The sequence below is a fragment of the Pecten maximus genome, unplaced genomic scaffold, assembly GCF_902652985.1.
Source record: "Pecten maximus unplaced genomic scaffold, xPecMax1.1, whole genome shotgun sequence".
In the NCBI taxonomy this organism is placed as follows: domain Eukaryota; kingdom Metazoa; phylum Mollusca; class Bivalvia; order Pectinida; family Pectinidae; genus Pecten; species Pecten maximus.
In genome coordinates this window covers 138,322-163,936 of record NW_022979523.1, presented here as the reverse complement: position 1 = coordinate 163,936, position 25,615 = coordinate 138,322, and the positions used below count along the sequence as shown (strand labels likewise).

Sequence of the window (25,615 nt, the reverse complement as noted above, 5' to 3'; positions counted from 1 at the left end):
TATTGGAATCGATGTGTGTTTGTGTGTGTGATTCTTATGTATTTAAAAATGTCTTTAAAATGTTTAATTCAATTTAATTTCTTACAATCTGTAGAATAAGATGATGATGTTTGCAAGGTATATGGTACCTGTTTTGATAAGCCCCTAGATATTTTCCGGATCATCAAAGCGTATTTATTGTGAAATAGAATGTGATTAACGGTCTTTTTTAAGGTAACTATAATGTATCCAACAGTATATATTTTTTATAGTTTACTTTATATTCAATTTTTCAACAATACAATAAACATACATTATATATATGATTTGCTCATATAAACTGTTCACTCCTACACATCTAAACCAAATCAGTTACTGCATAATCAATCACAAACTGCATCACATATGCACCAATCCACCTTCAAACACTTTGCTTGAAAAACATTCATGTTTTCTAATTTATGTATTATATATGTCATTTTTATAATCCACTTATAGCTATATATGCCACTCACTGTTTTACACATCACTCCATACACACATACAAAATATGCTAGAAATCATATCAATCTTATACACATCACTCCATACATACATACAACATTTGCTTGAAATCATATCAATGTTATACACATCACTCCATAAACACATACAAAATATGTAAGAAAACATCAATGTTTCAAACATCCCTCCATACAAACGCACAATATGCTGAAAACATCAATGTTATACATCACTCAATACACACATACAAAATATGCTAGAAATCGTACCAACAGTGTATTGTATAGTGCAGTAGAATGTATCAAACAATGTAATGCGCCAGGGTATTTTCCGCTATCGGATTTTCTGTTTGATTGTGACTTTTTCATACTTGTTTAGAATATTTGAAAGCAAGTGAAATGTGAAGTTGACCATAGTACCAATATTTCCCTTTGTCCTGATACATTTTTTTTGTTAATTCTTATAGTAGTATTTCATAAAGTATATCATTTCATTCTATCTATACTGAACATAATTTGAAATTCAAGACATTGAGTTAACAATATCTTCTTCCCGGAAGAAATTTTATATTAATGATCATATTTTAGAGCGGTTAGACGAACATTTTCTTTAAGGACATACTTAACTACACACTTTTCCTTCTGCAATAAGGAATACTAACGAGACAGGCAGACAAAAAGGGAGACTGACTGACAAATAGACAAGTTCCTTACTGTTGTAAAGATTATATACTTATCTTATATTTTGTGTTTTTATCCAATATGGAATATATATGTATAATTTTGATAATTTTGATGAGTATCGTTTGAACTTGAGTATGAATCGACAATGTTTGACAGATTTAACATAATCTGATACTTTAAAACCCTAAAAGTGTATCTAAAGGTGCTACATTGTAAAAGCGATGGGTACTGAATATAAAAATGTACTTCCAAGATGTCAGTTTTGTCGGCTCGATTTCTCTACCCTCGTCCGTCGTTAAGTGGGTTCACACCTGACCACCCGCTCGTTTATCAAAGTTTCAATAAGTCCTGGGTACCATATACGTATTCATTGTGTCGCGGGGAAGTTCCCAACATAACTCTTTCATTTCCACTGATTAATTGTACCAGAACCAGTAACAACTTCCTGTCACAACCAGCAGAGAATGGCGTGATGGGAACGTGATGTATCGAAAATAAAAAATCACCTCACAGAAAGTTATCTTTGTGATGCTTAGCAAATTGCTATTCGTGAACCCACGAAGAATACCAAATATCAAAAACCCAATTAAAATGTAAGATTTGGATTGATAACATTCGACCTTTACATTGACATCATCATCCATGCCTTTTAAAGTGGTTGTCTACCTGCTGATTTTGTTTTACTTTCCAGATGATTTCCAGCACACATTGGCAGGATATCAGCTTTATGTATCCAATACCACCAACACGTTAAAAGACGGTGACCTGTGCTATGAGGACACTAGTAGTACTAGAGATGCTGTACAATTGGTGGTGACACACCAGTGTCCGTATGTAGGGCGGTATGTGACTGTGTACAACTATAGAAACAACCAAAAACGATACAGCTGGTATAGTGATGACGCTATTCTGATGTTGTGTGAGGTGCAGGTGTTTGGTGAGTATGATTCTGTTTAATATTGGCTGAAATAAAATGATTTGGTGAAGTAATGCTATATAAAAACTCTCCGTTCTTCAATTTCATATTTCAAATATAATATAACGTTTTTTCCTAGCCTTAAACTGCTAAACATGCTAAGAAAGAAAATGCATCGACAAAGGTTTCGGGAAAAATCTATCTGTTTTTCCAGAAAATGTCTTTTCGTATACATCGGGTCATTAATGTGCCTTAGCTCGAACAAATCCCGAACTCTTCGCTGATATCAGCACCATACACCGATTGATGAGTTATTGCTGAACATGCAAAAATAAATTAGCTATTAATATCTGTATCCGTGATTGGATAGAACAAGTTCATGCTCATATCTCTCGCCATATCCACGCTTCGCGCTCCCTCCAAGTGCGTCGCCGCGCCACCTAGTACAGGGGACGCAAATCCTGCGCCCTCAAAGTCCGTAAACCTTCTACATGGTGGAAATTGTGTTGGATTTTCACTTTATTCCATATATTCATGAGTATGATAATAATACAATACCTTTCTTTGTTTGTCAATCAGACTGAAAATTTACAATCTAAACTAATTAATCCAAATTTTTTCATCAATAATTCAAAATCAGTTTGAGAAATTCGATCAAAATCCCTTAAGGAGTGAAGTCACTAGAGTGCTGACTGACTTTGGCATTATGACATATACAGTTGAATGCGTTTGCATGTATGTACAAGATGGGCAGACAGAAAACTACACTCTCCAAAGTTTCACTGGTAGGGATCATTCTTATAAATAAGCTACACTTCTTTGAGAACAAATTATGGAAAAGGAGAACAAAATTATTAACAATCAAGAGACCATAGTCTAATTAAGATTAGTTGATACATTCTTTTAACATTCAAACATTCATCTCCCCTTCTTTGCTTGTCAAATCTGACTGAACATTTACAATCTAAACTAATTATAATGTAATCCAAATTATTTGATCAATATTTCAAAATCAATATAGGGCTAAAGTGCCACAAAAAAAAACCTCCTTCATTACCTGAGAGGACCATAGAATTCCAAATCATATTATCAGGTCATCTGTCCATCCACTACAGATGTTAACAACAATGTCATAATTATTTGTTCCCTAGCGGTACCTGATTTAAGCTATTATATATTGAGGCAGGATTACATTATACTACGTTTCTTATAGAATAAGGTTATCGGAGTATTGTAGATGATGATTAATTCAAAAACAATTTGGTTGGAAAAGGAAATAAACTCGCTTGTAAATGTATGTACTAACGCGCTTTAATTTGTCTTTCAAACAGGATGTCAAGTAGGGAGATACGGTGACGGACACTGTAACAATCAGTGTCCAGGGGCGTGTTATGGTGGTAACTGTAACACAACAACAGGTGACTGTTTCTGTAAGTTACCATTATATGCACATATACAAGTTTAAAAAGAAAATATAGATATACCTGTAATATAATAAGATAACGAGTGAACCAATTTAAACAGGGCTACTGATACCATTGACTTGTAATTAATGCGACAAGAGCGTTTAATGGAACACTCAATTTATCGAACGCAAACATATGTAGATACATATTTCTGGATTTGGTAGTGAATTATTTTTACTTGTCCATGCGTAGAATAATGCACCATTCATATTTCGCATTTGAACAAAATGTCGGCACCGCTGCGTACACAGGAAAACACAAAAACTTAACTTGGATTTGACATGTATAGTATAGTCCATTTTTTTTTTTTTTTTTTTTTTGGAAACATTTTGTCAGAACGATTGTTTCAACAGATAACCCTCAGAAGACATTTTTAATGTTTAACATAATTAATGCAATACACAAGAAATAACGCTTTATCTTATTACTGTCTTTTCTGGGTAGAGTTACCGTAATATTTTGCTAACATCAGGCAAATCAACGATCTTAGAACACGTCACACTTAATATCACATAAAAAGATGTGATCTGGTAATGTGATAAACGGGATATTAGTGTTGTAATTTAATGAATAATTAAAAGACCAACCTCGCATTTATATTTAATGCATGTCCGAATATGAACAATTATAATTAGTTATATACGCAGAGACACAAAATAATCATATTCTTACATTCCTGATAAAATCATTCCTGGTGCAGCAACTTCTATCATATGAACGAACATATCACAAAAGTGAATGCATTTTAAACAATGTTATGTTAAATCCCAAAATCTGCTCTGTTTGTGGCTAGAATAAGTAGACAAATGATACTAAGACACTGCAATGAATGTAAATGTCGCTTATTCAATTTTAACGACGTCAACAATTAACAACATATTATCAATGGTTGCTTCACCCTGAGGCCAATTACCCCGAGAGTGAATTACTACTACAATCATATGTATGAGTCATTAAACCCCCTGAGGCCAATTACCCAAAAATTGAGTTACCATTACAATCATAGGTATGAGTGATTAAACACCTTGGGCGTCCTTGGGCGAGATGTTGTTGTAACGAGAACAATGTTCCCGTATCGAAATCTCGCCCAAACGCCGAGAACATCAACCCGGAACACTGTTCTCGGTACAAATTTTCACACCACCTTTGGAGCGGGAGTAAGCAGAACAAAGATGGCGGAACTATGAGGTGAGGTGAGAACCGGCGATTACATGTTGTTTATTGACTGTTATAAAACTTGAAATCACGTTTAGAAAACAACGTCCGTGTGATAACTAAGATATATGTAATGATTTAGCAGATTTCTACACCTTGTTCATTTCCCCAAACTAGCTTTAAACCTATTTCCGAACAATACACGTGTACGGACCGGTCCGGTAACCAACACTGGCACAGACCTGTGTACCTGGCCGGCGGAAGCATTTTCACTTTTGGTGGGGGAAGATCTTATTCCTGTACGGGTGGGGTGTATTCTTTTTTGGCCAACAATGATGTATGGTGTTCTGATGACCATGTACAATTTTTTTCTCAATATGTAGGAGTGATAAAACTGTGATATATGATTTTATGGCTTTAAATAAAGCATAGTGACTGTTATAGTGGTAACATTATGATATATGGCAATCAGATATACCTTTTTTGTAGATCTGTGATGTCAGAGAGATAAAAGTGTGATATGATTTTGTCGCTTTAAATAAAAGTAATGACTGTGATATAGTGGTGAAATTATAATTACCAGATACAGTATACGAGTTTCGTTTTTGTTTTGTGTCGCTGAGGCAGGACATGACAGTATCATGGGATGTATAGCTGTATACATTGCACTCTTTCCTGGCATTCCAGCATTTTTGTATTTTTGGAGTAAACACTTAATATTTGCATTCAGATACACATTGGCCTAATATATTAAATAAGTTGCATACATATATTTCAATTGATAAAGCAGTAGTGTTACTGACCGTCCATCAATATATTTTGTTTATTTTTTCATTTTTTGTTTTGTTTTGTACATGTTATTGTTGAATCATTTCAATAAATAAAATTTAAAAGCTTACCAGTTTCATGTCACTTTTCCAAATCATTTATGAGTATTCCCTCGCTATTTTCCCCCGATTATAAAAGTGTCTGTCTGTCCACAAATTCTTTACTCTGTGATAAATGAGTTCTGGCAAGCCAAACGTTCAAACTCCACACATATATCTTAATCAGCATTGGAGGAAAACAAACAAGAAGTCAGGAAAAATGGATCGGAATGAAACAAGAAGTCAACTGATCAAAGTTCATCAGGATAAGGTCAAGGTCAAAAGTCAAGGTTTTGTATATTTTAGCTAAAACAAATTTGTTATGACATCAGGCAAAGTGGATCAGAATCGAACAAGAAGTCAACTGACCCAAGGTCAAAGGTCAAGGTCATCAATTCAAATGTCGATGTATGTTTTGTATCTTAATTGGCAAACAATTGTTAAGAAACTGATGACAGTGGATTGGAATCAACCAAGAAGTCAATGCAAGTTGACCATAGGGTTAAAGTTCAACGCCAAAGCCATTGGAGGTGAATGATTCTGACATTCAGCATTTTGCTGGCTAATACTAAAAGGACTAATTACACAATAATAGCAGAATTGTTTAATGATCTTGTTCTTGGAAACTGTTACACAATGTGACACAATACAATACATTGTTGTATTACAGAGTTTACAGTTCATAATGACAAATTAGCAGTTATTTGGGCTCTGACATTTTTACCATTTTGCAGGTTTTGAAAAATGTTCATGTAATTGTTGACATTTTGCACCATTTTTATGTCAACAAATTCATTGATTTCATCTGCACAAATAATACACAGATTGTGTAGCACACAGCATGACATTGTGAGTTTGCATATATCTTCAACGTCTTTGCATTACACTTATGTAGCCTGCGGAACCGTCCTTTCAAATGTGCATTAGCTCTTTCGACAAACTGTCTTGCTGAAGACAACGCTTTGTTGAATTTCTTCTGTGGGGGTATTAAGTTACCATTGTCTCTGTAAGGTGTTATCAGCCAGTTACGTAGAGGGTAAGCACCATCACCAATAACTAGTTTCCCTGCAGTAATATTCCTGCCAGCTTCAGCCTCTTTATAAAATGACCAACCAACGTATGCATCGTTTATCAGTAATCTGTCATCCACTATCAGCTGCAGCTGTACAGATGGAAACCCTTTGCGATTGATATAATCGTTGTCGCCTCTTGGGCAATTGACAATGGGAACATGTGTACCGTCTAGCGCACCCACAATGTTGCCAATTCCCGACATGTCTTCAAAACTTTCCGCAATTTCAACTTCACGTTCTGCATTTGGCCAACTGATGTATTTAGTTTTATGTTCACACAACAAATCAGACACACGTCTTAATGTCATATTGACGGCCCATTCACCGATTCCAAACAGCACCGCTATTTCCCTTTGACTATATTGATTTGCACAATACCATAGGAATATAAGCAGCTGTGTATCAGGTACAATTGGTAGATACCCCTCACGATAGTTCTTTAGTAATTGGTCATGTAAATCGTCTTTAAATGCATGTAAACGTCACGACTGATACGAAAATGTCTACGAAATTCGGCATTGGACATACCCGTGACAACGTGTTCAACAAATCCAGCTACTTTAGGTCTTTCTTCTTTGCTGACAAGTGAGCCCATTATAGTCATTAATGGCAACGGTGTTTCTTCTCTGTTTTCGTCGTCAACTTCAATTAAATCGTCCATGATTTGGTAGATTGCCAGTGTTTTCAAGTTTGTTGTTCCTTCGTTTGTTATGGTGAACGCCATTTTGTTGTTCTCGACCGTGTTCTCGTTGCTTGGGCGATACTTAGCAAGAACATGTTCTCGCACCACTCGCGTGTCATCAAAACCCTTTCGCCCAAGGACGCCCCTTGAGGCCAATTACCCCAAGCTGTTAATAGGACGTTAAACAAAAACAAACCAAATTACCCCAAGTGTGAATTACTACTTCAATCATATGCATGAGTCATCAAACCTCTCAGGCCAATTACCTCAAAATTGAGTTACAATTAGAATCATAAGTATGAGTAATGAACATATTAATATTGAATAATTCTGATTTGCCACAAAGGAGGGGTTCTAAGCCGTCACAGTACATTTAAAACCAAAAAGGTTGGTGCAATAGCACCTATTATTCCAAAGTTCTGATTAATCATCATTTATCATCAAGTACAATGAAGGTAAACATCAAGGAAAACATTTCTAGCATAAAAATGTTAATTACATATTAGGTTATAATTTTAAGGCAAAAAATGGCGGTGGCGGGGTGGTGGTGGTAAATTGCTCTCAAAAACCTGCCTGCTGCAACACAAAGACCGCTGTCTCTGGCTTGTTGTAAAAGGGTGTTGTGATGAAGGGGAGATTACTCCTTTGGTATAGTTTTAGGTAGCACACCACCAATCTCTTACATCTATTACATGTAATTTAACTCTATTACATGTATTGTAAATGTTTACCATAAATCATTTCATACTCTATAAAATGTTATTTATTCCTTTCAGATTGCGTTGCAGGAAAATATGGCATCTCCTGTAACTCGGATTGTCCTGCGAATTGTAAAGACAGTTTTTGTACGAAGGACACTGGGTCCTGTTTAGGTATGAGTCAGTTAGACATTACGAATCCTTGTTAATGATGTACTTTTCAAATCATCATTGGAAAATACCACAATGTCAATGAACATGCCACTTTCTCATTTCATAACAAAATACAGTTACCATGTAATTTTTTTCCATGAACCCGTTGATTATGGATCTGTCTAACGCAGTAGGCTTGGAATAAATAACGGTACGATCTGGTATGTTTCCGACTAAGCACAAAATACTTGAAGAAAAAAACACTTAAATTGGTGAGATTCGGTTTATTGCATATTTGTTAATGGGTCAACAGAAGATATAATTTGTTTAAGAAAGCAATCTAATCAATTGATTATTCTACGCAGACCTTGACATTTAAGGTCGGCCTCTCGTGCGTGCGAAATGCATGCGTGTGGTGAGTGCGTATGTGTGTTTTGGGAGGCTGCAATATGTTTGTGTTAAGTCTCCTTGTAATAGGCCGGAACTTTTGCCGATTTATAGTGCTACCTCACTGAAGCATACTACCGCAGACACACCCCACCCGGTCACATTATACTGACAATGGGCGAACCAGTCGTCTCATTCCAAATATACTGAGCGCTAAGCAGGAGTAGCAACTACCATTTTTAAAGACTCGGGTATGTCTTGGCCAGGGGACAAAACCCAAGGCCTTCCTCACAGCGGCGAACGCTCAACTAAAGGCCAAAAGTGAAGCATGGCCAAGGAAGACATAAGGAAAAAGAAAGCTCTTAAGGGCTACAGATTACGGATTCATGGCATGTGATTTTCAGCCAATCAGTTATTCAAACATTGAATGTACGTGTTTGTATACATTAGGAGATGTAATTAGAAAAGGATCCTATCTCTATTTCTACTAAATTATTGGAAATATAAATGCACTGCTTATTTTTAGGGCGTTGCCATGTTGGTAAGACTAAGTTCACTCTTTGGCTGATAATACATATATTACTAATCAGTATTCCCGTGCATTTGTCTTTAGATTGCGTTCCTAAGACGCACGGAGTTCGATGTGAACATACTTGTTCTGCACATTGCCTGAATAGTCTATGTGGGAATGTCAACGATTACTGTTTCGATGAGCAACAACTGTTTTCAATATATGATATGTCTATCTGAAATTGAGACAGTATTTAGTAGGTTAAGAATTTTTTCAAGACGTGTATCCAATGTTCAATTTTAATAGCAGTAATACTTTCATGATAATAATGAAACATCTTAATATAACTAAAAATTGTCATGGACAATTTGACGGGCTTTTCACGCCTTTGACAAACTTTAGAAAGCATTTACCTTCATGACATTGAATGTAGGCCAAGGTATTTAATTCAAACAAACTTGTTAGACATTCATTCAAGCATGGACCAAATATCCTCTGGGCTATTCAGAATAATTCATTTCAAGATTTTAGCCTGTTTGACCCCCGTGGCTAGAATCTTTAAACGACATCTTCGAAATAACTAAGAGACACAGGGAGTTGATATTGAGAATGTGGGATGCTGGGGTTAAGGACTATCAAAATTGTTAAAATAAATTACCTTGACCTTCATGTAAAGTCACAGGGGTCAAATATGCTTAAATCTTCAAAAATGTCTTCTCAATAACCAAGAAGCCTAGAGACCTTATATCTGGCGTATAGCAAGCGTCGGTAAGGGGCTATCAAGATTGTTAAAATGAATGACCTTGACCTTCATTCAAGGTCACAGGGGTCAAATATAACACAACATGTAAATGACTTCTCAATAACCAAGATGCCTAGATACCTGGTATTACGTCTATATCATGCTAGAATAAAGAGCTATCAAGAGTGTTCAAATCAATGCCAATGAATGACCTTTACCTTCATTTATGGTCATAGAGGTCAAATATGCTAAAACTTTAGAGCGACTTCTTCTCATAATCAAAAAGCCTAGAAACCTGATATTGGGTCTAATTCATGCTGGGGTAAAGGGCTTTAACGATTGTTCAGATGCATATGCATGTCCTTGATCTTAATTTACGGCCACCAGGCTTTAATATGCTAAAATATTCTAAACGTCTTCTGGAGAACCAACACACATTGAAACGATATATTTGCCTATAGCTTGCTGGAGTGAACACATTGACCTCATATCCAATGTCACAGGAATCAAATCCACCAAATTATATCAAAATTCAGGTGACCATTAAGGCCCATGGGCATCTTGTTTTAAATCTATTATCGCTTTGGTAGAATAAAGAGGAAAATCAAGAGTGGTTTGTGGCCACATGAGTCATTAAGGGGTCAAACTTCGTTCATACGGCAAATATGATTTAAATAGTTACTGTATAAAGGACTTTACGCACATGTGACTAAATTTAATGGAACAATTAGCATATTCTTAAAGAAACGTCAGTAAAACGCTGACGCTGTGCATTCGCACATATTTATCCACGCCTCCCCCTCTTCACTTTTATAGCACATGACATCATAGACAACCGTAACAAATCACAGCATTACGAGTGATGAAGTACAAGAAATTATCAAATCAAAATTAAAACTAAGTTTGGTTGGAGATCTTATTTGTCGTCGTATTATACCAATTGGAACGATAAAGATGGAAATACTGTGACAACAAACGATAAGATGCAATAAAAAAGAAACATTTCCTATTGAGAGACATTACATTTAACAGATTGTTTTCCTGGAAAGTACGGTCCTAACTGTGATCAGAACTGTCCCGATAATTGTAAGGACATGCTGTGTGAACGGGATACAGGATCCTGTAAAGGTGAGCTATTGTTTAATAAAAAAAATCCAGTAACGATAAATGTTTACACCGTTGCTTCATCAGTTTCAAAAAAGCGTTTGACTATATCTATCGTATTATTTTGTGGTTCAATGTATCAAAATAAGCAAAATAAAGACAAATAAAGAACTTGAATGACTACTATGGCGGAGAAACATCACGAGTAATGAGACCTCTCCGATATCTTTAATAACGAGGGAGGACTCTTCCAGGGGGACATTCTGTCTGCTATTCTTTGTTTTATGTATGAGAGATACATGTATTTCGCTTTTTTTGTCTTATTTAAGTTCTGATAGAAATATCATACTTGTATGTAAGGAAAACTGAATTGCACCCTAAGCGTATTGGCGTAGTCTTTTTTTTTTGTTCATACCAGCATAAAATAGAAAAAAAATAATGTAATAAAAACTTATGACAACTTTTTACGTAAAACTTTACAAATGTACTGCCGCGTGACTAATGGTGATATCTAACGGTTATAGCCTACAATGCTTTGTGTCAGTAGAAGTTACCAGAGAGCAAACGTAATAGGTGGTTTCTTTTTATCTTTTAATCTAAACACACATAACTTTGACAAGCGGACTACAGTGTGTTTTGTTGATATTATACAGTCCGAAGATCAATGTGTTAATATATCGAAATTAATTATATCATAACAAACCCATTTTTGTCTCAATATTCTTTTATCTTTGTGACATAATATCTCTAATCTATTTTATTCATGAAGAATGCAAACCAGGATTTTTCGAAGCTAATTGTTCGAAACATTGTCATTGCAAGGATGCTGGCTGTAACTATATGACAGGAAACTGCTCGCCATCAGGATGTTTGCCGGGCTGGAGAGGAAATACATGTAGCGAGAGTGAGTATCATGCTGGAGAGGGGATATGTGTGGTGGGCGTGAGTAAACTTAGACAGGATATACAATATGTGATAGTAGACACCAGGCGAAATCTTTCTGTATTTGATCGAATTAAACCTGATACTTTTTGTTGTTTTTTTAATACGCCATTTATCACTTGCAATGGTCGCTGTTAATGATTTTCTTATCTTTTTAAAATGCTGACAATATTTTTTTTTTTGTCAAATAGATCCAAGATTTTTTTTCATTTACATGTCGGAGAGCAGTTTTCCAATATTTCTTTTGATTTTGCTGAAAATTTTGAAAACATAGTGAATGAAGTTATTCCCGTTTTTAAAATTATAATTGAAAAAATTTGAATGATGTGTCTCATGCACTTATTCTTCGATATCTTTGTAAACTTACAAAGGATTTTTTCCAAAAAAACTTTTCCTTTTTAACGGTTCCGGCAGAAGTAACACGTTTTGTATAAATTCAAAAAAAAGAAAAGAACAAAAAGACAACAACAAAAAAATACAAAAACAAAAAACCATGCGAACCTGAAATATCTATCTTAAATGCCGGTCATGAGATACTGTCCAGCTCACCGTAGGTTCAGCTTGAATAGATCTACAACATGATTTAAAAACCAAACTTTTGAAATATTTCAATTTTGATTTTTCTTTGGTAGAATATGGAGGGAAATGGATTGTAGTCTGAGGCCTTTTACTAATTTACAACAGCCATCTACTTATTTTGTTTTTGACAAGGCTGACAATAAGTCATAATATTTGGCCTTTAGCATGTTTTGATTAATAGTCATCAAGAAAGTGTTTCATTCGTTGATGTTGTCTTTTCATAAATTCAATTTTCCGATGATTGATCGCGACCTATGGATGACAGTATATGTTCCCTTTCTGTATATATGAATGTGTCTGTTTTTGACACAAACCTTCCTCCGAAGAGCTTTATTAGAAAAAAGTGAAATCCACTCTGCTGAAATATTTTCGTTTGAGCTAGAAATTAACAAATCATTTGTTTTTATGTAATATAGAATGGTACAACCTAACAGACTTGCTTTTTACAGCTTTGGAAATGTCTCAATTATCTACAAAACAAACGTCATTTGATCGAATAAAAAATAGTGTCCAAAAAGCTCATATCTGAACGTTACTTTTTCTGTAGGTTGTGGTACAGGGAGTTTTGGTGAAACATGTTCCCTGGCTTGTCCCGTGACGTGTAAAGACTTCGTGTGTCATCATGAAACCGGTCATTGCCAAGGTAATCGGTAACAGTATTATAATGACGTTTTTTCTCTAACAAATTTGTATATTGTACTGTATTACAAAAGATTAAGACATCTGTCAACATTTAACCATAGTAATATGTTTTCTATGTAGATTGCTATCCTGGAAAGTACGGAGTGGTGTGTGGGGCTGATTGTCCAGACACATGTACGGACAACATCTGTAGAAAGGACGATGGACAATGTCTATCCACTGGTGGGTACATGAGTAGATGTCCATCGTGTATTGTGTCCCTCCTCGTGGTCACGCTTTTAGTAATATATGATATAAAAGGGTTTAAATCAAGAAGAAATATGTACATGACAATTAAAGATGTATGAAACATCGATATTAGCAGTAATGAAAGAACATTGAAGACAAACAGATAGCTATTGCATTTACAGTAATTTTTTTATTTTTTTTTGGAAAAACGGTACAATGTATCAAGCAGATATACATATTTATCAATGTTTTTTTCCATACCATGATGCTCTTTCAGTGAAAATAGCTAAGAGCCTTTGTTCGGTTGACATAAATCATCATTTGGGCACCTGTCTCCCTTTTCAAACACACGTGTAATTAACCTCGATCGATCATTAACGATATCAAAACAGAACATCGTTGCGCCAAATATACCTACTCTTTCAGGAAACTATATCTTTCACATTTTTTATACACATATGTCATATAATTATCAAACCTATATAACAGGTTCTTTACAGATCGCCGATTTTTGATATTTTTTATTTATCTATGTATTTGCTGTTTTAATATGTTTCGACTGTTTTCGTATGAAAGGCTTGTTAAAAAAAATAACCTATTTTAATAACAGTCTTTAACAACTCTTCGTTTATCTCTTTTCCAGAATCACCTAACACAAGCGAGTCCTCAGGTAAACAGCGAGTGTACGGTTGACTTTAACACCTACGATTACTGAAGCAATCAAACATGTGATAAACGCCGATATTCTATATTTTCAAAACAGAAAGACGCGGTACCAAATTTGCATATTTTCTTCCATATAGAATCTAGTATTTCATTATACACAGATAAGAAAATGTATAATGTATGTTTACAATATAGAAAAACTGTATCGTTGACATGTTAGTATAAAAACAATGTTAGTACAGTTGTATTTATATGCGCTAACCGAATGCGACTTTTACTGCATTACAGACGATTCTAAAATGACTATAATAGTTGTTTTGGCTGTTATTTGTGGACTGCTTGTAGCTGCATTGATCGCCTCAGCAGTGGTGATATGTCATCTTCGGTAAGAATTTAAGTTTAGTTTAAGGCATAAACACTTTCTTTATATAGGATACGACAAATATATCAAACATAAATATTTGTTGTCACATCGGTATATATTCCGAAACAGCAAGTACTTTTGATATTAAGTCAGCTAAATTGTGTGAAACCTAAATGTTGTAATATTTGAGTTAAATACTAGTTCTCCCAAAATATACAATATTTAATTTTCTGCTTATCTGTAAAGTAATAAAGATATGCAAGCTTCGAACTGCCTCTGGCTGTTCAGGGGTCGATTAAGCTTTATACACAGTTATAATTTCTATTTTTAGAAAAAGACAAAACAGAAAGAAGTCGTCAGATAAGGGAACAGGTGAGAAGGGGAAAGTGTTAAAATAAACATGTTTTTGAAGCACAAGGACAAATACTACACAGTTTATTATATTTCTTTCGGTCGATTGCAAACATTTCTGTGATTTCGATATTATTTATTTATTTATTTTGCATCCACCAAATCAAATCATTTAATATCTAATGAACTACTGACTAAAAATTATCAAATTTTAACGAAGGACACTTCATAACAGAAACTGTTTACGTTTGACGATACTCTACTTAATTGCTACCAATGTTTGGAATTTTTATATGCAAAGAAGTATACCGCATATTCCTTGCAAAATGTGTCTTGTATCTCACCAAAAGCCATTAAGTTTCATAAATTTATACCGGACTTAGTGACCTTGATGCCGCAGACTGAGATATGTCCAGACTACTTCTCCAAACACTGTTTAATCAATTTCAACTACAAAATTAGTATCAATGGGATTTGAGGATGGCAAATACAATGATCATATTTTCGAAAACACACTATTTTATTTCTAAGAGATATTTTGTCTGGACTTCTCAAACTATGTTTGAATAATCTTAATAAATTTACACAGGAATATTAGGGACCTTGTAAAGGTGTTCTTATATTTTGTAAATTTTTTTTGTTGCCATGGTAACCAGGTCACTGTAAACAGGTTTTGTGTAATGGCTAAGAAATAATCGGTTTTAAAACCAATTTTATTCAAAGATGGCCTGTTATCTAAGACATCATGTTTTTAAACAACCGTCACAATGGAAACAATGGCGACTTCAAATTGGCCAAAATTAAAAGACTTTGTCTCTGTAAACTGGCCACAAATTAGAGGTAGCAAGTGTATATTAGTTAGTCATTTGCTTAAAATTCTAGTTGTTTGAAGGATATTAATCACAATTTATGATCCCAAAAACAATCACAAGATAAAGCATTTAAAAAGATACAGAACAATTGGAAATTAAGTAACTTATGCAGAATATTCCTTATCTTATTTTTGGATAACTTTAAACAATGTTGATCATCCTGGTAATTATATAGCATTTTTATTAATTTCTTTCGGTAAATGTTTTATGCTCATTATATATTTGTACATTCTGTATCTCTTTTGATCTATGTTTTCCCTCTTAGAACAATCCGTCCCGGACACTGGATACACATCTATTACTCATCGTCCAGAGGAGACTCCCCACGTCTATGAAATGGTGGTCACCTAATACACAGACAGAATTCATCAAGTGAATTCCAATCATTTAATATCGCTAGTGTACAGCAGATCAATTATAATAACAGAAAGAAATACAGACCTTACAATTGCATTTAAACAAAAGATACCCGAAGGCACATTTCAACAGCATTTCTACGTGTGCATTGTGTGGGAGTTTCGGGGAGGGGTGTTAGTTCATATTGGCTCTGTATGAATTGATCAGACGTACATTTTTTAAACAGGAAAACAGTCTTAAAATAAAATAATATTGTACGCACATAAGTTAGAAAGTTGATGAATAACCTTCGATATTGTATAGTGTCTGTTTTATAATATTATTACATTGTACAATCAATATCGATACATAGCGGTTCATGCGTGACTTTTCATTTTTGTGTGTGCAAGAGTGTTTGCAAGTTTTGGTTTAGATGTATGTAAGCGATATAGTGCGTGTACATGTAAGTATGTTCACTCCCGTTTGTCTGAATTTAGATACATTTTTTTGTAATATAATATTCTTCTTGTATACTAATGATTAGATGATTAGAACCACGGACAGTGACCGGGTGAAATGTTTCCTCTCATCCTCATATTGTATTTATATGTTATATTGATATGTTTATATGTACACAGTAGAATATTCAGACTTGCATATACGTATATTCTTGTAAACTGATATTTTAATTTGTTGTTGCTTACTTAAGACTGAAGGATATAGGGTGAACAAAGTATCAAGTGACCTATTCTGATCGCCCTTTGTCCGTCGTCGTGCGTCCGTAAACAATTTACATTTTCGACTTCTTCTCCAAATCCGCTTAATAAAATTCAATGAAATTTGCCAGAAAGCTTCTATGGCGGAAGGTCAACTAAGATTGTGAATTATATGGTCCCCACCCCCCAGGGGCCTGAGGGGTGGGGCTTAAAAGGGTCAGATTGACTAAAACTTCACTTAAATTGTGAATTTAATGACCGTGGAGCCTCACGTTTGCCCCTAGGAAAGGGGTAAACTTTACTATAGTTTATATAGGGAAATCACATTTTTGACAATTATTTGTTGGATTTGTATTATAATTCATTCTAACCTGGTTAACATTATCAGCATGGGATAACAGTTTGATGGTATGCACATGTTGGCCCTGACCCCCAGGGGCTGATGGGTGGGGCTAAATAAAGGTCAAATTGACTGAAATTTCAAAACTCTTCCTCTCAATACCCATATAAGATAGAATCAAATACTTTTCATAGATGGAAGGGTCTTATAGTGCTTTAGCAAAATTGTGAATTCCATGACCCTGGGGTCTCACTTTGCTATAGTTTATATAGAGAAATCGCATTTTTGACAGTCATTTGTTTGATTTCCGTAAGTATTCATTCCAACTTTCTTAGAATTATCAGCATGGGATGAAAGCTTAATTGCATGCACATGTTGGCCCTGACAGACCCCTTGGACTGATGGGTGGGGCAAAAAAGGGTAAATTAGATTAACTGAAATATTTCAAATCTTAGGTGACCGTTAAGGCCCATGGGCCTCTTGTTTTTCTCGAAATCGCAATTACTCTAAAACTAAAGTCGCCATTTACAGCTTTATTCTAAATTACATTTGTCAAGCTTAATATAGCAAATCGTTCCGGCGGTACACTTTAAAGTATCCTGGCTACAGTTCAAAGGAACCCTACAGATTACCTGTGATAACTTCACAATTTACAACTTACCTGTGATCGGATGACATGTTGACAAACAGTGATGAGTACACAAGCAATTTCACACATGTTCCTAATAATATGATATTTGTATAATTGTCTGTAGCCAATATCAGAAGGTGTCAAGCGTTAATTTATCTGTGGTATTATCAAGCAGGGACATAATGAGTACCTTCAGAGCACAATATATAATTTTTTTATTTTTTAAAATCTATTGAGAAATAAAAGGAAAAAATCTTTTTGCACATTTGTGGCATTCCTGATCTTGCCCATCCCAATATTGTACATTTCAATTTGAAGTGGTTTAACATAAGCTTTACAGGTTGTTTCCAGATCCTGCTCAGTCTTGAAGCGATATTTCTTGTATTTTGTCTTGTCTGTATGAATAAAAAAAGTTTATACTAAATAAAAGGACGAAAATGCATAAACAAAAGAAAATTACACTTTTGGCACAGTGCTAGTACAGTGTTTCATAGAAAATAACCAGCGAAGACGACTACCATTTCCTCTAGTGCTTTACTAACTACGATGTATAAAGTATGGAAAGCAGTATGGGATCCCCGACTCCGTTCAAGATTTTTTAACTAAGAAATAATAACACTTGCGCGGAAAATGAAAAGCCGTGCAAGATGGCGTACCGTTGAAGATAAGCCGTTGAAGATTTTACCGTTAAAGATTTGTGCCGCGTAAGATATGCCGCGGAAGATATGCTGTAGCTGTAGAATTGCCGCAGAAGATTTACCGTAGAAGATTTACAGTTGAGTTAGATATATATCACTCGGCCATACTCGACAGTTAAAGATAAAGTTTGTATTACCGTTGAAGATTTTTCCATGTAAGATTTGCCGTTAAAGGTGTTTTTCTTTTACCGTTGAAGATTTTGCCGCTAAAGATTTTTGCCGTGTAAGATATAAACCGTTGAAGATTTTTGCCGTAGAAGATTTACCGTTGAAGATTTAATTCACACAGAAGGTACGTATCATGCGCATGCGCAATGACCTTTTATTAATGACTTGGACAATACAAAATAACAGACATATATGTTTATAACTGCCTATTATAGGTAATAATAACACTGAGAGTGATTTATCAAACACAAATATAATTGATTTAGGTAATTATGAATCGAAAATAACATAAAATAAGTTTATGAGTTCATGAGATTATACATGTAAACATTTCCCTTTGTTGTGATGGTCACGTGCAGGTCGATATATAACACATAATTCCATTTCTTCCTTGACCAATCGCTAACTGTAGTACACATCGATTTTTAAATCGGTAGCAGATAGATTCATATTTATCCCTTGACTTCGAACTGTTCTATTATTTCAATATATCAAGATGGATTATTTGAAGGATATTGTACCCAATTGAAACATTATAAATACTATACGAAGAATATTTTCTTGTTTGCGGTCATATTTATCACTGTATATTAATTAAAACACTAGCAGGAGGGGTCAAAATGCAATAATTTCCAGATGGTCTGAACCGCGCTAGTAAATGTAACATATTTGATGAATGTTATTTATTTGTCTCAATGTGTGAAAATCAATTCAAAATAAATTATATTTTGATTGCTATTTTATACCGGGAATAAGACCATATCGACCAAAACAATAGGTGCATGATCCATAATTGATAAATAATACCTACATAAAGATACATTAGATTTATTTGCTTGATTATACTATTGAACCGTAGTGTACATGTTTCAAAGTCTGCTTCGCCCCATAAATCACTCCAAAAGTTCAAATAAAGATAGATAAAGTTTTCAGAACTGTGCGTCTCGTCCAAAGGACGGACCCCCCCCCCCCCCCCCCCCCCCCCCGGAAAAGGGGTGATCTTAAACCTTTGATAGTACAGGAAATAAAGGAGGAGTGGGGTGTGTAATATGATAGGATGCATAATTCGTTACACATCGTATCATAACTTTTACAAAAGCTGACTGACCAATCACAAGTAGTCATTTGGTTGTTCAGGCAAAACATTGGCTATCTAATCTACACTTTGGTTTGGTTTATTTTGTTTAACGTCTTATTAACAGCTAAGGTCATTTAAGGACGGCCGCCGTGCGTGCGACATGCATGCCTGTGGTGAGTGCGTATGTATGTTTTGGGAGGCTGCGGTATGTTCGTGTTAAGTCTCCTTGTGATAGGCCGGAACTTTTGCCGATTTATAGTGCTACCTCACTAAAGCATACTGCCGAAGACACCCAGCAGGACACCTCAACCGGTCACATTATACTGACAATGGGCGAACCAGTCGTCCCACTCCTTGTATGCTCAGCGCTAAGCAGGAGTAGCAACTACCATTTTTAAAGACTCTGGTATGTCTCGGCCAGGGGACAGAACCCAAAGCCTTCCTGACAAGGGCGAACGCTCAACTAAAGGCCAAAAGTGAGGCATTGTCAAGGGAGACGTTAGGAAGAAGAAAGTTGTTAAGAAAGAAGAGAAAAGATAATATCCCAAATTTAGTCGCCTCTTACGACATGCAATGGGGGCAGCAAGTACAATTCTTACGCCCTACCTGCAGGGCAGAATCTACACAGCCAAATTTATGTGACAGGTCAGCAACCCAAAGCTGGCTGGTGTGAGGAGGGGCGCAGGTCTGTACAGTAATTTACAACATGACCCCCCCCCCCCCCCCCCCCCATGATAACTGTGAATTAAAAGTGTGCTTACATTACCAAACAACATGTCATATAGTTCAATATTATTCTTTAGGATTTATTGATGTAACACTAAGGGAGGAAATCATTTGAATGCGTATTATGTCTAAGAAAATAAAGATTTATGTGGTGTACATAATTATCTTCTGAAATTTCACTCACAACTTGTAGTAAAGACGTATTATAAACAAAAACTATTGTAAAGAAATTATACTATGCTATACTCCAAAATCATTTTATTTTTGAATACAGTTCATATTATACTTTGTAAAGTGTGATACAATTGTGAGAGTGACAGAGTGCAAAATTGGAAATAAATCAGTTTTAATGCCGTATTGTTTAATCTGAAAGCAAACCAGGCTAGCCCAGTTCCAGTATCCTGGCTGGTATGTGTCTGTCAACACTAGGGCATAGTAAGGAGATAATTTAGGTCACTTGAGGTCAGTTTAAAGTACTTTAAACAGCCTTAGTGAGATCATAACCCACAGTATTATGTCATTTGATGAAATAGATAAATAAGATTAATGGTTTTTAGTTTCTTGCATTCACATCTATAAAGACAGAGGTTTGTCCACAAACACAGACAGGACTTGTCCCTTCACTATACTGTAGACCACAGGCACACGTGTGTGTTTCCCCTACAGTGTAAATTAGACCTTAGGGAGCTAGCTGTTGAAGCCATGCCTGGACAAAATTAATTGATACTGACAATGGCCCGGATAACACCAACATACACAAATTGACCTAATCTCGGCCTTTAATATCGTTTTCGAAGGATTTACAAGTATTTTTCTTTACCAAATTCTCATTATCGACATGCAATATTAACTAGAACTGTCGCCAAGATGGCTGACTAATACCCCCGCAATCTGCACGAGTCAATGGTAGATTGGAACCCTAATTAGAGGCTAACTAAGATAACCCAGTAATATAGTGACCAGTTGCCATAGCAACCATAATTTTGAGGAAAAGAAAGTGAGATGCACATCTGCATATGGTCCTCTATATTTGTGTGAAGTTTCATTGAAATTGGCCCTTCCGTTTAGGAGGAGTTGTCCGGACAATCTTAAAAGTTATAGTTCTTATCGGAAAACCTGTTTATAGTGACCAGTTGCCATAGCAACCATAATTTTGAGAAAAAGAAAGTGGCATGCACATCTATACATTGTCCTCTATATTTGTGTGAAGTTTCATTGAAATTGGGCCTTCGGTTTAGGAGGAGTTGTCCGGACAAACTTATAGTTATGGTTCTTACCAGAAAACCTGTTTATAGTGACCAGTTGCCATAGCAACCATAATTTTGAGAAAAAAAAAGTGGCATGTACATCTTCACATGGTCCTCTATATTTGAGTGAAGTTTAATTGAAATCGGCCCTTCGGTTTAGGAGGAGTTGTCCGGACAAACTAAAAGTTATGGTTCTTATCAGAAAACCTGTTTATAGTGACCACTTGCCATAGTAACCATAATTTTGAGAAAAAGAAAGTGGCATGCACATCTACACATGGTCCTCTTTATTTGTGTGAAGTTTCATTGAAATTGGCCCTTCCGTTTAGGAGGAGTTGTCCGGACAAACTTAAAGTTATGGTTCTTATCGGAAAACCTGTTTATAGTGACCAGTTGCCATAGCAACCATCATTTTGAGAAAACGAAAGTGGCATGCACATCTACACATGATCATATATATGTGTGTGAAGTTTCATTGGAATCGGTCCATCGGTTTAGGAGGAGTTGTCCGGACAAAATGTGTCTACAGACGGACGGACAGACAATCTGATTCCAGTATACCCCCCTAACTTCGTTGCGGGGGTATAAAAATCGATGTGTACTGCAGTTAGCGATTGGTCAAGGAAAAAATGCAATTATGTGTGATATATCGACCTGCACGTGACCATCACAACAAAGGGAAATGTTTACATGTATAATCTCATGAACTCATCAACTTATTCTATGTTATGTTCGATTCATAATTACCTAAATCAATTATATTCGTGTTTGATAAATCACTCCCAGTGTTATTACTATCAGAGACCTATAATAGGCAGTTATAAACATATAGGTCTCTGTTATTTTGTATTATCTAAGTCATTAATACAAGGTCATTGCGCATGCGCATGATACGTACCTTCTGTGTGAACTAAATCTTCAACGGCAAATCTTACAAGGCAAAAATCTTCAACGGACAATCTTACACGGCAAAAATCTTCTGCGGCAAAATCTTCAAATGTAAAAGAAAAACCTTTAACGGCAAATCTTACATGGAAAAAACTTCAACGGTAATACAAACTTTATCTTTAACTGTCGAGTATGGCAGAGTGATATATATCTAACTCAACTGTAAATCTTCTACGGTAAATCTTCTGCGGCAATTCTACAGCTACAGCATATCTTCTGCGGCAGATCTTACACGGCTAAAATCTTCAGCGTTAATAACTTCAACAGTAAATCTTACTCGGCAAAAATCTTTAACGGCTTAATCTTCAACGGTAAAAACTTTAACGGCAAGATCTTCAATGGTAATACAAACGTTAACGGTAAATCATACACGGCAAAAATCTTTAACTGCCGAGTATGGCCGAGTGATATATATCTAACTCAACGGTAAATCTTCAACGGTAAATCTTCTGCGGCAATTCTACAGCTACAGCATATCTTCCGCGGCAAATCTTACGCGGCACAAATCTTTAACGGTAAAATCTTCAACGGCTTATCTTCAACGGTACGCCAATCTTGCACGGCTTTTCATTTTCCGCGCATGTGTTATTATTTCTTAGTTTAAAATCTTGAACGGAGTCGGGGGTCCCATACGGCTTTCCATAATAAAGGTTTTTTTTATCCTTTTTATATCGATGATTGCAGGAGCGTTCTTAATTTATACAAATATATTTGTCATATCTTTATTTCAAAATGTATTCTGAATGTTCGTCAGATAGTTTTCGTATCAGTGTCTCTTTATCTTTGCATATCAATTACGGAAATTCGATGCACGCTCAGTTTCTTGACAAGTTAAAAAGTCTGCAAAAGCCATCGATTACAATGCCCGAGGCAATGCTACACCCAATCACTTTTTATCAATACATTCAGACTCCGCCCATCAACCAATTAGAGTCGGCGCTAACCTTGATCAGTGTAATCAAGTTTGAACAATTCTGTACTTGGCTTTTAAACGGAAGAAGGACGTTAAGTCTCGCCCATAAAACAATAAAATTTAGCTTCTACTAATATTCAAAACCATCATAAGAACTAGTTCGTCCGCCGTTCTAAACTACATCTTCGCAACCAGAGATGGAACTCTTTATACGCAAAACACGTAAAACATTTTATACTGTTATTTCATCTTCAGTGTATTTCACGCAAACTATTTTTACACGTGTTTCTGAATAAACATGATAATTGCCACATGTACACATGATGATCATATTCCTATAGCACATACATGTACACAATTCACATCTACTGTATGCTGATATGGTCACTTACAAATGTATCGGAAGAAGATCGTTACTTAATACGGCAATACGTAGAGGATCGCTACTGCACACAATAATAACTTACGCTCGGGAAAAGACAAATGGTTGAATGCAGACTAATTTGATATTCAGACAGAATTCATGATTAATCAATGAATTTTCACGGCAAAGCTTTTCAGTTTTTTTTAGATATTCCATACACTGGTGGAATATAATTTGCTCTTTTACATTATTTTTCCTGTTTTGGCTCTCCAGAAATCGACGAACCAATCACCTTGTGTGGCTTTGTTGCCTACGTAGTGACATGTAATAAATGCGCCTTGATTGTATAAATGAAACTTGCAATATTTTTTTGACGTAGGGTACTGAAAAGTATGCAAGATTTTCCAGAAGAAAATTACATAATGTTCTAAAAGTCTGTAAAATTTCAATACAATCAGTTACAAAACAAAACCGCGCAAAACATTCAAAACGTATTCCAACTCACCAAGTTCTTCCGTCAAACGAAACCTTCCTTGTATAATCATCAAGGAAATTACAGTATTTGACGGTAGTTCATTTTTTCGTGTTTTTCGTTATCTGAAGCAAATTTAAACGAGTTTTGTGAAACAGAGTATACTTTTTCTGATAATTTCAATGGAAAAGGACAATAATTTATCTTTGCGATTTTATCGAACATTAAACGATTGTAGTGATGAATTGCATTTTGTTTTAAAATAAAAAACACTACATTACACAACCTGTCATAGACTACCATGCATAATTATAATTCGACTGCCTAACTGGATATGAATAATCAGAAACATTGTTAATGGAAGGGAAATATTGCAATTGATGTTTTCCTCTGGTTCTGTTTAGTTGACAAGTTCAGGGCGTACCTACGATCATATACTGATGGTAGAATGGAGTACATTAATGCCGTGTCAGTGCCAGTAAGTAATAAGTATATAATGTAGCATTTGTATCACTTTGTTGAAATGGATTGGTTAGTATGTGTGTGTTATGTATGGCTTGTAAATGAATCAGAATGGCAAACAACTTGCTTGTATCGCTAAAAAGAGATTTTATAAGTGAGCAACGGATTACGGGTGATATTTTAGATCAAACATATTGTGTTAACTAATAATATTGCACTTGGTCGCCATTAATGCCGTGTCAGTGCCAGTAAGTAATAAGTATATAATAATAAGTATATAATGTAGCATTTGTATCACTTTGTTGAAATGGATTGGTTAGTATGTGTGTGTTATGTATGGCTTGTAAATGAATCAGAATGGCAAACAACTTGCTTGTATCGCTAAAAAGAGATTTTATAAGTGAGCAACGGATTACGGGTGATATTTTAGATCAAACATATTGTGTTAACTAATAATATTGCACTTGGTCGCCATTAATGCCGTGTCAGTGCCAGTAAGTAATAAGTATATAATGTAGCATTTGTATCACTTTGTTGAAATGGATTGGTTAGTATGTGTGTGTTATGTATGGCTTGTAAATGAATCAGAATGGCAAACAACTTGCTTGTATCGCTAAAAAGAGATTTTATAAGTGAGCAACGGATTACGGGTGATATTTTAGATCAAACATATTGTGTTAACTAATAATATTGCACTTGGTCGCCCCCCCCCCCCCCCCCCCCCCCCCCCCCCCCCCCCCCCCCCCCCCCCCCCATTCAATGATATAACGGAAGATATGCATTACGCAACCATAAGCGAATTGATGGTACATTTCCATGGTGATACAAATAAATACCCTGCAGGTAGGGCGTAAGAATTGTGCATGCTGCCCTATTGCATGATCGTAAGAGGCGACTAAATTTGGGATCTTATCTTTTCTCTTCTTTCTGAACAACTTTCTTCCTAATGTCTC

General features: G+C 35.4%; 1 protein-coding gene across 1 annotated transcript in view; it reads left to right on the top strand.

The window, feature by feature from the left end:
- Window positions 1-16,846, top strand: part of LOC117318806 (multiple epidermal growth factor-like domains protein 10) — a 44,038-nt gene extending 27,192 nt beyond the window's left edge. Inside the window, exons 3-13 of the mRNA XM_033873762.1 lie at window positions 1,858-2,103; window positions 3,414-3,512; window positions 8,101-8,196; window positions 10,848-10,943; window positions 11,689-11,823; window positions 12,988-13,083; window positions 13,203-13,304; window positions 13,954-13,980; window positions 14,265-14,361; window positions 14,672-14,712; window positions 15,829-16,846. Of these exons, the coding sequence (XP_033729653.1) occupies window positions 1,858-2,103; window positions 3,414-3,512; window positions 8,101-8,196; window positions 10,848-10,943; window positions 11,689-11,823; window positions 12,988-13,083; window positions 13,203-13,304; window positions 13,954-13,980; window positions 14,265-14,361; window positions 14,672-14,712; window positions 15,829-15,914 (1,121 nt within the window). The 3' untranslated portion in view covers window positions 15,915-16,846. The remainder of the gene's footprint in view (window positions 1-1,857; window positions 2,104-3,413; window positions 3,513-8,100; window positions 8,197-10,847; window positions 10,944-11,688; window positions 11,824-12,987; window positions 13,084-13,202; window positions 13,305-13,953; window positions 13,981-14,264; window positions 14,362-14,671; window positions 14,713-15,828) is intronic.
- Window positions 16,847-25,615: the final 8,769 nt, after the last annotated feature.